The sequence below is a fragment of the Chionomys nivalis genome, chromosome 8 (genome assembly GCF_950005125.1).
Source record: "Chionomys nivalis chromosome 8, mChiNiv1.1, whole genome shotgun sequence".
NCBI lineage: Eukaryota > Metazoa > Chordata > Mammalia > Rodentia > Cricetidae > Chionomys > Chionomys nivalis.
The window spans coordinates 39,014,621-39,029,404 of NC_080093.1; the positions used below are offsets into that span (position 1 = coordinate 39,014,621).

A 14,784-nucleotide genomic window follows, 5' to 3' on the forward strand; every position below is an offset into this window, starting at 1 on the left:
TGTCCTCACATGGCCTCATTTCTCCCTGTCTCCTCCACACACTCACAAACACTGGACCTTTGAATAGAAAAGATGGACCTGACTCCAGAATGGCTTTTGCAAACTCTCTGTAAACTAGTCCAGAGTTGCCACTCTTTCTAAATCTTGTCTCTGCAGTAATAAAATAAAAAGTAAAAAGGGAGTTGATGATAAAGAATTAAAGGTTATACAAGTATCATGGATAATGTCTGAAATGACCTACTTTAGTGCATACCTCTAGCTCTGCCTTCCTGATACTGTTCCCTCTACCTGCAGTACATCTTATCCTTAGCCATGTGACAAACCACTACTCACCCTTCAGACTGTTTGCTATCTTCTTTCTCCCCCAGAAAGAACTGAGAACTTTCTCTTTAAGGACCCTCCAATAATTAAGGGAATTTATTTCATCATACTATAATACTCCGAGTAGATACTAAAAAATAAAATCGATATTTGTTTTGTTTAAATCCATAATAACAGTTTTATTTTTTAAAAAAAAGTATTTATTAAGTGAACACATAATATTGTTTTCTAGTTCTTGGAAATCTCAGAGTCTTGAAGAGTCTAAGAGAGACAATTTCACAAAAATAAGCACACTATCAGCATGGATAGAATCAGGACTCAACACCAGGAGGGAGAATCCCTGTATGACCAACCAGCCCCGCTGCAGGAGGCCACAGAGAGGCAGGGAAGCCTTGGCTACAAGTGTTCCAGCAACCAAGTCCTGAAGTGAATGTGTAGACTTAATGTCCAGTCTTCTCAGTCCTTCCACACATTGATGGTCCCTGTGCTCCTCTTCAGTGCTCCCTAAAATTGCAAGTGTGGCAGAAGTGACAGAAGACCAGAGGATTCTTAAACTTTTCTCCATACCTCCCAGAAGACAACCCAGAAGAGCAGTTCATCATCCACAGTGCAATTTTAAGTAGTAATTCTAGTTCTGCTTATAAACCTGCAGCCTGTGAGTCACCAACAAATCAGCATGCCTTTGAAGATGAAAACAAGCCACTCTTGGTCTGAAGACTGTAAAGCTTTAGTGTCAGGTTTCATTGCATAACTACTGGGGAACAGATATCTAATTTTTAGAATATAAATAATTAGACTTCCCAAATGAAATTGAAAAATAATCAACCATGACTTACCAATCTATTTTAATATAGAGAGTAATTCCCATCCTTCTTTATAACATGGGAGGATATTCAATACACTTGGAATATAGATTTTATAAGGAAAGGATTTTGTAATGTAATATGCTAAAAAGCTAGAAATGTTGATGTTGAAGCCAATAGAATATGACCATAATCATAAGTTAGCATTTTGCAGTACCTTTATCTCTGTCATTTTATAGTTCTGGTTTGAAAAATGCTAACATATATTGAAATGTCTCCCATTAGGAGACTGACTGAAATAGCAAATAACCCTCTTTTATATCCATTCAACTCTGCACACTGCTTCCCTGACGAGAAAGCACATAGAATGTCCTGCCAGTAATAACAGTAGCTGCCATTGACTCGAAGTTTCCAATCAACTAAAGAGAACTTCATTTAGAAAGTTCACTAGAAGCATAGCTTAGATTTTTCATCCTCTGTGTCACTGAAACTCAACTAGCTTCACACCACATACACCAGAAATACAGTGAAGGGCAGAGAGAGCACTGACATTACTTTGAGGTCTATCCAGAGAAACAAAGTAAAACCATTTAGAATAAAAGCAAGCTTACATTGTCAAAAGCACCTGAAACACAAGAAAGCTTCTGCAAGAACAGCAGTGACTAGATGGGCTTGGTCATCTTCATTCCATGCACACCCCACATACAAGAACCCTGAGTCCTTGGGCTTTTCGGGCTTCCCTCTTTTCCATGTGGTCAAGCAGCGTGTGGGACTGTGAGGGACAGTCAGGCAGCTCCATCCGACACAGGCAACTCCTAGCTAGTTTTCAGGAGCGCTTTCCTGTCCAATTCTATTGCTCACCTAAAGCCAAAATAACAGCAATTTAAGACAGAATATAAAATACAACTTAGCTGAGACAAACAGCCCAAAAGATAATCTGTCAACTCCCCTTTGGTTGATATGATTGTTTCCTTATTTATAAATTTCTGATAGAAATACCATATGAAAATTTTATAAGATGAATTTAATGTCATCATGAACATTATTAGCTACCTACTCGCAGGCCAAAGTTCTTTCATATCTACCCTGTCCTTGGTGGTAACTGTGAGAGATGCGCATAGCCATAAATAGAGATAAAAACATATGTCGCTGGATGAAGTTTTGTTTTTCTACTTAGTTTTCCCTTCTATGCATAACATATTTCTCTTTCATTGTATTATTTTATTTGACTTTAAATATGAGAACATTTATGTGTATTCAATCCCCTCTTTCTGGTATAAAATTATTTCAGTGCTTTTCAAAACATTTTTGAGTTTTTGGAATGGGTGTGCTAAGCTGTTTAGAAACTGTCAGTCAGAAAGTGAACAATAGGGAAATTTAATATGTTTTTTAAAGTCAAACAGTTATTTGAATGCTTTACAACTTGTTCACCAAACCTATCACCAGGGAAGGAGATGAGAAACTTTTAACTGGAAGATAATAAAGAGCTTGGAATTTTTAATAAGCTAGGAGGTGGAGTTTCGATGTTTTCATATGATTGTGCAGCTGGCCCATCACTGGCTGCATCCTTTACAGAGCATCTTCTAGAAATCATTTCTTGGAGTAGAACAATTTTACTCACAAAACCTCAAATGGCTGTTTTATTCTGATAGATCGAATTGCACAGAACATCATTAAGTCCCATCTGGAGACATGCCAGTACACAATGGAAGAGCTGCATCAGCTGGCGTGGCAGACCCACACCTATGAGGAAATAAAGGCGTATCAAAGCAAGGTACTCTGGGAACCATGGGGATTGTATCTGTAACTACCCATTTCTTGTTTCTTTATCTCACCATTATTGACATGTTTGGCCTCAGCATTCTTGGCTGTTGGACTACCTTGTGCATTGTAGGGACAATTTGCTGCCTCTCTGGTTTTTATTGACTGAGAGTATCTACAACATACCAACTTCACACAGTGTGGCAACCAAAAATGTCCACTTGTTGCCACAAGTTCCCTAGAAGACATAACTACCTTGATTGAAAGTCGTGGCCCCATTTGAACAACAAGAGAGATGGAGCCTTTGTCAGATGAGGGACTTCTCCTAGTAGCGTGGGTTCAGTCAAAAAGAAATGCTTAGATGATCACCGCCAAAAATGATGCCCAAGGTTGCTAAACAAACACAGGGAGCAAAACGTTCTACATTTTCTTCTTGCTCGACATTCTTGAAAATGGCCTACAAAGGGGTATCTCACCCCGTACTAGCAGTGATCGCCATGTTTCTCTGAGTACACTGGACACATTTAAGGGAAAGAGCTGCTCCTAGGGCCTAAGGATTCTTATTTGACTTTGGGACTGAGACTGCCAAAAACCAATCAGTTCTACCAGTTGGAAATTTAGTGAATCAAATGTGTTTATCTAAACGTATGATTTAAGCAACATGGTGACCTAATTCTTGCTCCTTTTGCATAATTATAAAAAACATACGAAAGAAGATCCATAGAAAGTAGACTTCAAAGTCACAGAGATTTAGGTTTCTTAGTTCAAAGAGAAACAACTAAAGTAGTAAAATACATTTGGGGTCCTATATTACTTATTAGAGTGACGTGATTTGAACTCCTATCTTTCCTATGGACTTTCTCTTATACAAAGGAAAATTTTTCTGACTCATTTGGTGGCTTCTGACTGCAATTCTGGCCCTCAGGTGGCCAAAGCAGAAGGATTCTTTGAGTCTGAGGCCTCTTTGAGCTCCACAATGAGTTCTAGGCCAGCCAAGGCTACGTTGTGAAACTTTCTCCCTCCCCCCATAAAATAAATGACAACCAGAAAATCAGGATTTTTTTTTTCTTAAATTCTGGGGAAAGAACACAACATAAAGATATTATGTTCAGTGTTGACCAGGTTCCCGTAAAAACAGTATTATGGTAGATGCTAGAATAAAATCACTATTCCTCAACATGGGGTTTCTTTTTAACTAGCAGACTAAGAGGAAATTTGTTGTTGTAAGAAATGGGGAAAATAATTATTTTGCATTCTATGAACCTTGCTTCTCCTGATTTAGCTTTGGTAAATAAGATACTTTTGACAATTGAGCTCAATGGAATTGGCATAATTCAAAAGAGAAAGAAAAGCCATCTCTTGAGTTCCCACCTTGGGTGGCAGTGACCAGTGTGCCCGGGCATGCGCATTTCATCAGCTCCAGGAGGCGCTCAGCTCAAGGTCTGTGTTCTCTGCTTCAGTCCAGGGAGGCTCTGTGGCAGCAGTGCGCCATCCAGATCACCCATGCCATCCAGTACGTGGTGGAGTTCGCAAAGCGGATAACAGGCTTCATGGAGCTGTGTCAGAACGACCAGATTTTACTGCTGAAGTCAGGTGAGCCAGGCCGACCTGTGGGGGCCTGTTTCAGACAGGGACTGTTTGACCCTCAGCCCTCTGATGGTCCTAAAAAATCCTGCTTCCACAGGTAGGCCGATTTACCACCTACACTGTCAGCTAACTCCCTAAGGAAACCCAGTAATAAAAATGCCCTGATATTCATTCATTTCCCCCTTTGAAGTCAAATACAATTTTGCTTATTGAAAGTAGAGCTAGCTATTAATTGCGGAGGCTGAGGTGCCCAGCTTGACAGGCAGCGAAAGTAATTAGCGTGTCAAGGTGGCTGAATTGCTGAGCTGGCGCTAAAACCAGCTCCTTGCATTCTGCAAGAGAACAAAAACATCCAGGCTAGCTGGGCTCAGCCTCCGTGGTCACTTCCAATCATTTCAATAAGAATAGCCTCCAGCAGGGATCTACCGGAAGAAACTCCTCTTCGTGGGGATTCTTCCTTCCTCTTCTCTAGTGTTCTCTTTAACATATAGGAAGACCCTTAGGAACTCAACATAAGATTTAAATAAAAAAAAAGCAGAAACAAAACTTATGTCTTTCTTGGAACCCTTTGAAAAGAAAATTGGAACACAGTAGCATTTGGGTTCATCTTCCTGGACTTTTCCACAATGGAAATAACATCCCTTTTCCATGAACATGTCTTCATGTTTGCATGTCTCATTTATTCTTATGACATCGGCATTATTTCATCCTTGAAGCAAAGATTGTAAAGATGAAGAAGGGTCAAAGGTTGTGTTCAATATCACAAATCATGACAAAGCCGGTGTTTGAATATAGGCCACACATAGTTGTTATGGTAACATAATGTTGATTCCTTAACCAATAATATAAACTGGCAAGAACTTTGACTCAGGCACTAATTCTAGCATTATCAGTTACCTAGCCGTCCTAAAATTTAGCTAAAAATTATTTCTTTATCTTGCTCTCAAAGCTATAGTTTATAGGGAATGGCTTATCCCTACCATGTTTATTTTCTCGCACACTGAGGCAATTCCCATCAGGACAGGAGAATCCACTTTCTCCCTCACGTGGAGGACTGTCCGTGCTGGATGACAGACTGGCATCAGTAAAGGCTCTGATGTTGGGCTTCGGTTGCTGGTCCTGTAAGAGTGTCATCTCCACAGAAGGCCTGGACTTCCAGGCAGTATAGGCATGGGGCTCTGGGAGCTAGAATTCCAAAACAACACAGCAGGCGTTCTTAGAGTCTTCTAACTTAACTTAAGAAGCCACAATGGGTTGTGAATACCATCCTCTATCAGTTAACACCACCATGAAAGACCACCCAGGGTCAAAGGTACCTTATGACTTCTACCTCTTGATGAGTTTAGGAAGTGTGGAATAAAAATAAAAATAACAAATAAAATCTGATCCATTTGATATATAAGCTTGGACTGACACCTTAAGACAGCAGTGTCCTGACGTTTAAAATAAAGGATGGAACTCGAAACACAGAACTCCGAACTAAGAATTGTATCCCATGAAGCAAAGGAGCTTTCCAACAGCTCAGAGAGGCAGCCACCATCACAGACCATGGAATTCAAACCTGTTAGAGGGGAACCCAGTTCAGCTCATTTCTGAGATTCAGAGATCACCAATTCATGGCTGTTATCACCAAATTATATGGTCATTAACATCTCTGCCTCCTGAGTAAATGTTGTCTCCAGTATAAAAGGTATTTACCACCTTAAAACCTCCCGTAATCCTGCAATGGAGCTACTAAAATTTACTTGAAATGGTCAGTGCAAGTTGCGATCATGATCATGACTGTAAGGGGCCCAGGAAGCTATCTTCCATACTGCAGATAAGCAATAAATGATATCTATTCCCACTGGTGTCAAGATGACCATGGTGAGTTAATATGTGTGCATCTTCTCCTGTCTTTAAACCCAGAGGCTAACAGTAAAGGAATTGAGCAAAGCAAAGAAATAAACCCAAACATCAGAATAGAGTGAGAGCATAGGAAAGGGACCATAGGCACAACAACCAACTGGACCATCTTCACAGAGAATTGGGGACTTTGAAGATGCTAACCTTCAAATGGAGCAAAGTTCACATCTCCAAAATATGGAGAAACTGTGCAACAGGAGTGCTTCTGGATAGAAATGGATGTTTAGATTACAAAAAAAAAAAAAAGGCAGTAGATGAATTTATTAAGCACCTACTGTGTGCTGGGAACTTTCCTTGGTCCTACATGAAGCAAGACTGAATGAAATCCCCCCAATAGCCTATTGCTATTTCATGTGGCAGAGAAACCCAAAGGTGAATTTTCCCTGTAGTAGCCCTTGTGTCAGATGTGAGGCTGACACAAGTCCTTCCTGAACCATTTGTCAATTACAAATTCAAAAGCTGGAGTGAAATTTATTATTAGTCAAAAACTCCCAAGAAATGCTCCACTCCCCACAAAATGTTATTGCTGCCTTCCATATTAGCTACCTTTAACATATATTTTCTCTTTAACTCTTCATCTAAGTGTTAGGAAAAATATTAAGTATCATGTGTAGAGGTACCTACAGAAACCAGAAGAGAATATAGAATCCCCTGGAACTAGAGTTACATGTGGTTGTGACCTTTCTAACATGGATGCTGATACCTACTTTGGTTCTCTAGAAGTGCAGCGAGTGCTCTTAACAGCTAAGCCATCTCGTTAGCCCCTAAGATTACTATTTTTAAAGAAAGAACGTTCCTAGATTTGGTAAAGTAGCCCAGATCTTGGGGGCTGAGGCAGGAGGACGAATGAGTTTAAAGCCTACATAGGGACATCTTGTATCAAAAAAGTAAAGTCTTGAAAAGTTTCCCATCTCTTACATACTAGGACCACTTTATTGTTGGATCTGTGTTATACACATATGAATCTTGAATTCTTTTATCTTATAGGTTGCTTGGAAGTGGTTTTAGTGAGAATGTGCCGTGCCTTCAATCCATTAAACAACACTGTTCTGTTTGAAGGAAAATATGGAGGAATGCAAATGTTCAAAGCCTTAGGTAAGTTCCTCTTGGATGACAACACAGCTTCCCCAGTTATACTGAAATAGCAATGATATGCCTAGTATCTCGTTATTTGATTGGTATTGGACCAGGTGAGTGTTCAGTATTTCATCTAACTCTCCAGTTCCTATCATTTCAATCCCTAATCAGGAAGGGAAGGAGAGAACAGTGAGCTCTATTAAAACTGGCACAATTGAGGCCTTGTGGAAATAAACAAAGTCTGATGCTAAATGAGTTGAGTCCACTCTAGATTACTCTTTGTACAGCTCCCATTTTTTTTCCCTAACTTCTGGTTTACTGCTCTACAGATCATATTATACAGACCACTGGGAGTCTATAGGGGTGACCTTCAAGTTTCTTAAGTTAATTCATAATCATTGGTGAAGATATCAAGAGAAATAACCATATGTAATATCCACAACAGGCTGTTGCTGTATTTGTTTTCCATCTAGAAGAGTGTGCATCTGCCTGTGGACTCTGAGTTTCTGGGAGCACAGACAGTTGACACTGTCCCCATCAGAGTGACCCCTAGATCACTCTGTGGGCGACACTAGGAGGATCAGTCTTTGGAGGTGCTGAGTTGTCTCCTATCCAGTCTCCAGGAAGAGGCACACATGAGAACATTAGCAAAGATGGGCCGAGGCCAGGAAAGGTCTGGACAAGTGATAGGGCCACTTGTTCCATAGCCATCCATGGACACCAAAGAAGCCACTGGCCTTTCACCTCTTGTGCTGTTAGCTGATATGGCAGCCACCAGCAAGTCCAATGGGCTGGCACCTTTTCCCTTCTACAGTTGATATGCCTCCACGTCCTTCTCAAGGCTAGATTTTCAAGAAAGGAGGAAAAGACTTGGCAGGCAGCTTTGGGATATTTCCAGCTTCATCAAATAAACATTTACAGAGATCAGTGCAGAGATACAATGCTACTTTGTCAAAATTCACAATGAAACTAAGAAACTGACGTATGAGACATTTAATTAGACAATGAAAATCAGTCTGATTTTGGGGGGGGTACACAAAATGAAAGAAGCTCACTATCATTGTATAAGAAGTCTCAGTTTGAAGCTCCTGGACATCTCATGTTGCCAGATTCAAATACCATTACAAATGACACTCCCTGAACCCCAGCATAGAATTTTCTAGGTTTTCTCTGAAAACTATGGATTAAGTGTAAAGGATTCTCAAATCCCATATTTAAAAAATCTTTTCATTTTTTTCTTTTATATTTGATCTTATAGTACAATTATGCCATTTTTCTCTTCCTTTTCCTCTATCCAAACCCTTCCATAGAGTCCTCCTCATTCTCTTTCAAATTCATGCCCTTTTTCATTAATTGTTATTACAAGCATATATGTATAAGTACATACATATATATTGCTAAATATAACCTGCTCCATCTGTGTAATGCTACTTGTATGTCTGACCATTTGGTATTTGACTAATTGCTGAGGAAAAGTGTTCCTCCTGCTCTCAGCCTTCTGTAGGTGTCTGCAGCTCGTTCTTTGTGGAGGGCTGAGGCCCCATGGTCTTCCTTTCATCCACTCTGGCATACCTTTTATGGTCCTCGGTCAGCTCATGTCTAGGAAGTCATGTTGGTAAAATTTTATGGATGTGAGAGTTTCACCATGTTCCCAAACTGTCCTCAAACTTGCAATCCTCCTGCCTCATCCTCCTAAGTGCAGACGTCCTACGCATGTGCCATCAAATCCAGCTTACATGCAACTTTTTAGCTAGGAATATTTTCAGGGTTGTCGAGTTGAGGTTGTGTGCCCAGCTGATGTGACACAGTACTCACTAGTCAGTATTTCACCCTCTCACTACTAAGGCTGTCTTCAGTTACCTGGCAAAGCTGTTGCCCACTTTCCTCATTCACTTTTTGTGACTGGGGACTTAAAATGTCCTGTCTGAGTGTCTAATATGCAAGCCTTTGATTGCCTACTTGATAATGAGGGGCTTCTTCCAGTGCCCCATCTCACAAGTTCAGTATTTCCCCTCAAAATTTCTCCTTCCTTTTAGGTTCTGATGACCTGGTGAACGAAGCTTTTGACTTTGCGAAGAATCTGTGTTCCTTGCAGCTGACTGAGGAGGAGATCGCTTTGTTCTCTTCTGCTGTTCTGATATCCCCAGGTAGGAAGGCACGGGTCCCTTGCCTTCTTTTCAAACCTGCTTCACTATCTTTAACATCAATTACACCTTCCCAAGCCAAAGCGTTAAAGAAATAACTTTAAAGGGACCGTATTTTCTGTAGCAATTGTTTGATTTTTTTTGGACAATGCAAAGGCAAGTAGTCTCACATTTATTAAAATGGCCAATTTTCCCCTAAAACAAGAGTGTCACATGTGGCAGGGATCACCCCAGATCCAGGTAAGCAAAATTGTTTCCCAACAAATAATAAAAAATGAATAGTGGCCTGACTCAGTGGCCGGGTTCTATTTCGAGTTTAAGAATAAAGGAAATATTTTTAATGTAAAATCCAATAGAGTGAAACTTACAGAAAATGTCTAAATGAAAGACCAAGTATAGGGACCCTAATTACCATTTTTAGACTTTTCTACCACAATGCATTGCAATCATCTTTCAAGACAAATATCCTTAGGAATATTAAGCATTTCTAAGGGGAAGGTTAGTTGTAGAGTGGGTCTTGCCTAGTGGAAGAGGAGGAATCTCAGACATGGCTGCATGCCATCATTTATCTGTGTGACACCAAACCTGTGGTCACTTCATTGATAAAATAAGACAATAGACTCTTAGACTCTACAATGGAGGGGGGGGAGACAGCACACCTTCTCTAGATCTAAAATAAAATACTAAACTGTTTTTCCAAAGCTGTGGTGTTTATGGATCAGCTAAAACTGTAACAATGGATGTACTTTATATGACCTGCTTAAAGTGTAACAATAAAGAACTCAATAATGTATAATCATGTAATAGAATAAAAATAATATGACAATAAATACATGCTCCCTCATTGACCAGAGTCACTCAAGCCACTGTCTGTTAGATATGTGGCATAACAGCTTCTTGTCACCTTGTTCCTGAATGAAGCATGTACCCCTCCCCATTTGTAAGACTAATTATTTCTGCAATCCATTTCTCTCCGAGATCAACCCTCTTTGCTTACATCCTCATGTCTTGCAGTAAGACTGGAAGAAACAGTTTTAATGTGGTTATGATTCTATCATATCTTTGACATATCATCCTAGCTGCAGTAATAAAATAGGCGCCTCTGCCCTTTCCTGTCCAGAGACTGTCTTGCTCACAACATGATCACTGATAGTCCATCCAATCACGTCTTTAAAAAATTGCTTCTGGTTTTCATTTGACCCTTTTCATCAAAAACCAAAAGTCCCAGGAACACAAATACAGATCTGGAAAGTGACAGAAGCTCCTTTTAAGTAGCAACTGCATGCCAGATAGTGTCCTCTCGTATTCTCGCTGCTCTCGGTTGTCTGCCCTGAGATCTGCTCCATAGAAGATGTCTTCTACAGATGCAGAAGACAGCCCCTCTGTGTCTCCTGCTCTCTCAAAGGAAGAGCCTTTCAAAAGTCCCCTCCTCTTTGGGCATGTTTGTGGAACTCAGCAAACTCCTAGCAGCAGAGGCTGAAGACATGCCAGCTCCAGCTTGATTGAGCAGTACAAAGGACCCTCCCAGAAGGCTAGGTTGGTCTCCATGAGTTAGAAACCAATTGAATTGTTTAGCCTTTTTGGAAACTACAGATGCTGTCCTTGCGCTCTGAAGAGTTTGGAAGCATCTGTTTGTCTTACTCTCTCTGCCCAGTGGAGAGTCTTCCAGCCTTGGTAGCAACCCACACTCCAAGGCTTTGCAATATCAAATACACTGCTCGTTATCCTGGCATAGCGCCAGGCTTAGAGGAGACGGAAGAGAGGTCCGTGTCCTCTCGGATCAGACCCCACTCTTCCCCTGCCTTTTGACTTACGAGCTCCTGTCTATTTACTCCCAAATAGCTTAAGGAAGGGAAAGGGAAACTTCATTGATTCTGATTGACAATTGTCACTGAAGTCCTTTGTGCTCACTTATGTAAGGGTTTGCTTAACTCTTGGCTTGACTTGTCCTTGGCCTGGCTAGGATTACAGAATCAGGTTTCTCACCTGCCCTGAACTACGTTCAGAAGGATCACGGCCAAGTGCTTTTCCATGAGCATTTGTTCATCATTTGGTGACTCCCAGAGTCTCTTGAGCAAACCAAGGCAATGATACTAGACTAGCTACACTTTGTCACCATGGTGCATAAAGCTTCTAAGCTGAAAGGAAGGAAGGAAGGAATGGAGATGAGAAGATAGAAAACTAGGAAAATGGAAGTGAACTGGAGCAAGCAAAAGAAAAAGGTGGGATTAACCTACCTATCGCTTAATTCGGGACAGGAAAATCAGACTCAGAAGTTAGCTTTTGAAATTGATGAGTGTGCCCTATAAATTATAGCATGGTATCAGTTTTATACCCGATGAAGGAATAACTCAAGCTAAGGAAGAGGATTGTGATTACTAACAGTGTTTCTATGTGGTTTCAAATCAGCTATTTCTGCTTTGAAAGAAAATCTAAGCACCTGCCTGGAAAGGACAAAACGTTGAAACAGTCACCAACACTAGGCAAAGAGGGCCTTTCTTTGAACCAAATGGTTTCCCTGTATAGCTGACTTCCTGGCAGTGTTTATAAGATATTTATGTTTTATATAAATAATTACATATCTTCAAAAGCAACGGCTAAGTTAAGATGGGTCCAAAATTCAGTGTTCATACATGTAGGGAAACAAGGCAAAGCGTGTGTTCCCTCTTTTTATTCTTTGGCTTTTCTTCTTGTCAGACCGAGCCTGGCTGATAGAACCAAGAAAGGTCCAGAAGCTTCAGGAAAAAATCTATTTTGCACTTCAACATGTGATTCAGAAGAATCACCTGGATGACGAGACCCTGGCAAAGGTAAGTCCGCAGGTTACAGTCCTGCTATCCCCAAAGGAGCCCTACATGAGCAAGGAGAATTCCTCACCAGTGTAGGGCTGCATGAGTACAAACACATGCTTTTCCAAAGGGAGATGAGTCAATTCGGAGACACTGAGAAAAGAGTTGATTTGCTTTAGGGGTTGTTTTGGGCTTTGTTTGGTTGGTTGCTAGGCAGGGCCAGGCTACGTTTCCAGGTTAACCTTGAACTCATGACCACCCCCTACCACACACACACACACACACACACACACACTTCCTGCCTTAGTTTCCCAATGCTAAGGTTACAGTTGTATAGCTCCATGCCTGGCTGCGGAGAACAGCTTTCCTGGAGAAAGACAATGCGGACAGATGAGAGCCCAAGACCCAGGGAGACAAAACAAAAAAATCCACAGGTGTGTGAGTGTCATCCAAGGATCAGAGACTTGAAGCAGGGAGACAAGCCTTCCAGTTCATCGGTGAGAAAAGGGTAGGCTGCACCATCATGAGTCAGGTCTGGGCCAAGTTAAGATCACTGAGATGTTTATTCAAAATTAAAGAGAAGCATCGAATGCTGTGTGTGACTTTCTGAACACAGGAGTCGGCTGCCACGCGAAGTAGCATGCCACTGTCAAGTTCTGCTAGACACTGTGTTGACTGACTTCTCCGATACGTCCAAACAACTGGCCTGTTCAGGGTGGAAATTAAGGGTGGCCCCATAACCTCTTAATTTTCCTTCCACTCTAATCTCTTCATATATGTCTGAAATAACCGGGGTTATTTCAGCATGCTGGCATGACGGGGTGAATGCACACAGCCACATGACACGCATTTCTTGATGTGGCTTAATTAAGCATGGTCATCTTTAAGGCAATGTGTGTAACAACTCTTCCTGTAGAGACACAACACACGTGTCTACACACCTCAGACAGAAAACCCACAACAGATCACAGATACTACCAAGGTCCAGAGTGGTGAAGTGATGACTTTTACCGGGTTACTTACAGGAATATGAGTGAGGGGTTACTTACAGAAGGAAAAAGGACTCAAAAAACAACTGCATCATCCAGGCCGACCTTAGCAGCTCACAAAGCCCAGGGAAGCTGGAGCATACTGCACAGCCTGCAGGAAGGCTCAACGGGGTAGACAATGTCCTTCCCAAGTGACTCCAGCCTAAATGTCTTTCAGGCAGCGTGGCTAGTTTCTGCTTCTCCCAGGCAGGTGGTCTGGTCTCTGAGTCTTCTTTTATAGCCTGGCTCTCTGAAAGTCTTTGCACCTTAACTCGGCCAGTCCCAGAGGGACGCTCAGCTTCTATTGCTTACACTGGCAGGAAGGGGCCTAGTGAATCTGGTCAGTTTCAGGGACTTCTTAGAGCTATCAGGTTGTATACCTTCCGCCGGCTTAAGGCACTTCACTGCAAGACAGAATGTTTCAAACTCCAAGGAAACTTATGCAACAGAGAAGTATTGAGAAAAGTTGTTTTCCAAAGTAATTAATTGTCAGTGATTGACATTCAGCATCATTTTAACTCTTAAACTAATTTCTCAAGTACTAGAATTTCTTAGAGGAACAATATTATTTTAAATTTTAACGTATCTCTGTTTCCTTAACTAAACTCTTCGGAAGGAAAGAAACTGGCAAATTTAACTTATTCTTGGTTAAAGATAATAGGAATCCTACTCTTTATATTTTTATCATTAAGCCTTCCCACTCTGCCCTTGGAGTTCTTTATTTTACAAAGGGGGAGGGAAAAGACTATTTGGAGACTTCATCAGATTTTATTTTGCACTTACTGAGAACTGCTATAAAAAAAACCCTCCATGAGTTAAATATGCTTCTTCATTATGATAAAGTTTGTTAAAATTAACACATCGCCAGGAAGAACATTTCCACAGCACTCTACAGTGATAGTTCCCTTCAACACAACTTTTCCCAAGGGCCAGTTACTTGCTCTCAGTACCTCAGGTTTTAGCCAGTCAAGAGTAAAGCTTGAACCTACTGTTAGCCTCTCTGGGTAAAAAGGGCAGCAAAATGAACATCTGGATATTAGTCTGTAATTACTTATTAGCTCGTAGGTATAAGTCTATCCAGCGAATTAATGGAGAGGATGTTTCCTTTTGTCTTGGTGCATCATTCATGGTACATGGTACTAGGTTTCACAAGGACATTTTCATACAAATACATAACGTACATTGACTATATCTCCCGCTACCTCTCTGATCTCTTCAGAAACTTTCCTGCTTGTGTTTTGGATCTCTCAAAAGTTTTGATCTCTACATTTACCTTCTAAAGTTAAGGTCTTAAAGAAAACAGAGTTAAACAAAAGTTCTTGCTGTTCTTCTTGAGAATGTTGTCTATTTGCCTAAAAATCCTGCTCTC

At 40.9% G+C, this 14,784-nt stretch overlaps 1 protein-coding gene across 2 annotated transcripts in view; it reads left to right on the plus strand.

Moving 5' to 3' along the window:
* Rorb (RAR related orphan receptor B) overlaps positions 1-14,784 on the plus strand; it is a 199,828-nt gene that overhangs the window by 145,903 nt on the left and 39,141 nt on the right. For both annotated transcript variants that reach the window (XM_057779305.1, XM_057779303.1), the window contains exons 5-9: positions 2,777-2,898; positions 4,346-4,478; positions 7,365-7,472; positions 9,491-9,601; positions 12,296-12,408. In XM_057779305.1, the coding sequence (XP_057635288.1) occupies positions 2,777-2,898; positions 4,346-4,478; positions 7,365-7,472; positions 9,491-9,601; positions 12,296-12,408 (587 nt within the window). The remainder of the gene's footprint in view (positions 1-2,776; positions 2,899-4,345; positions 4,479-7,364; positions 7,473-9,490; positions 9,602-12,295; positions 12,409-14,784) is intronic.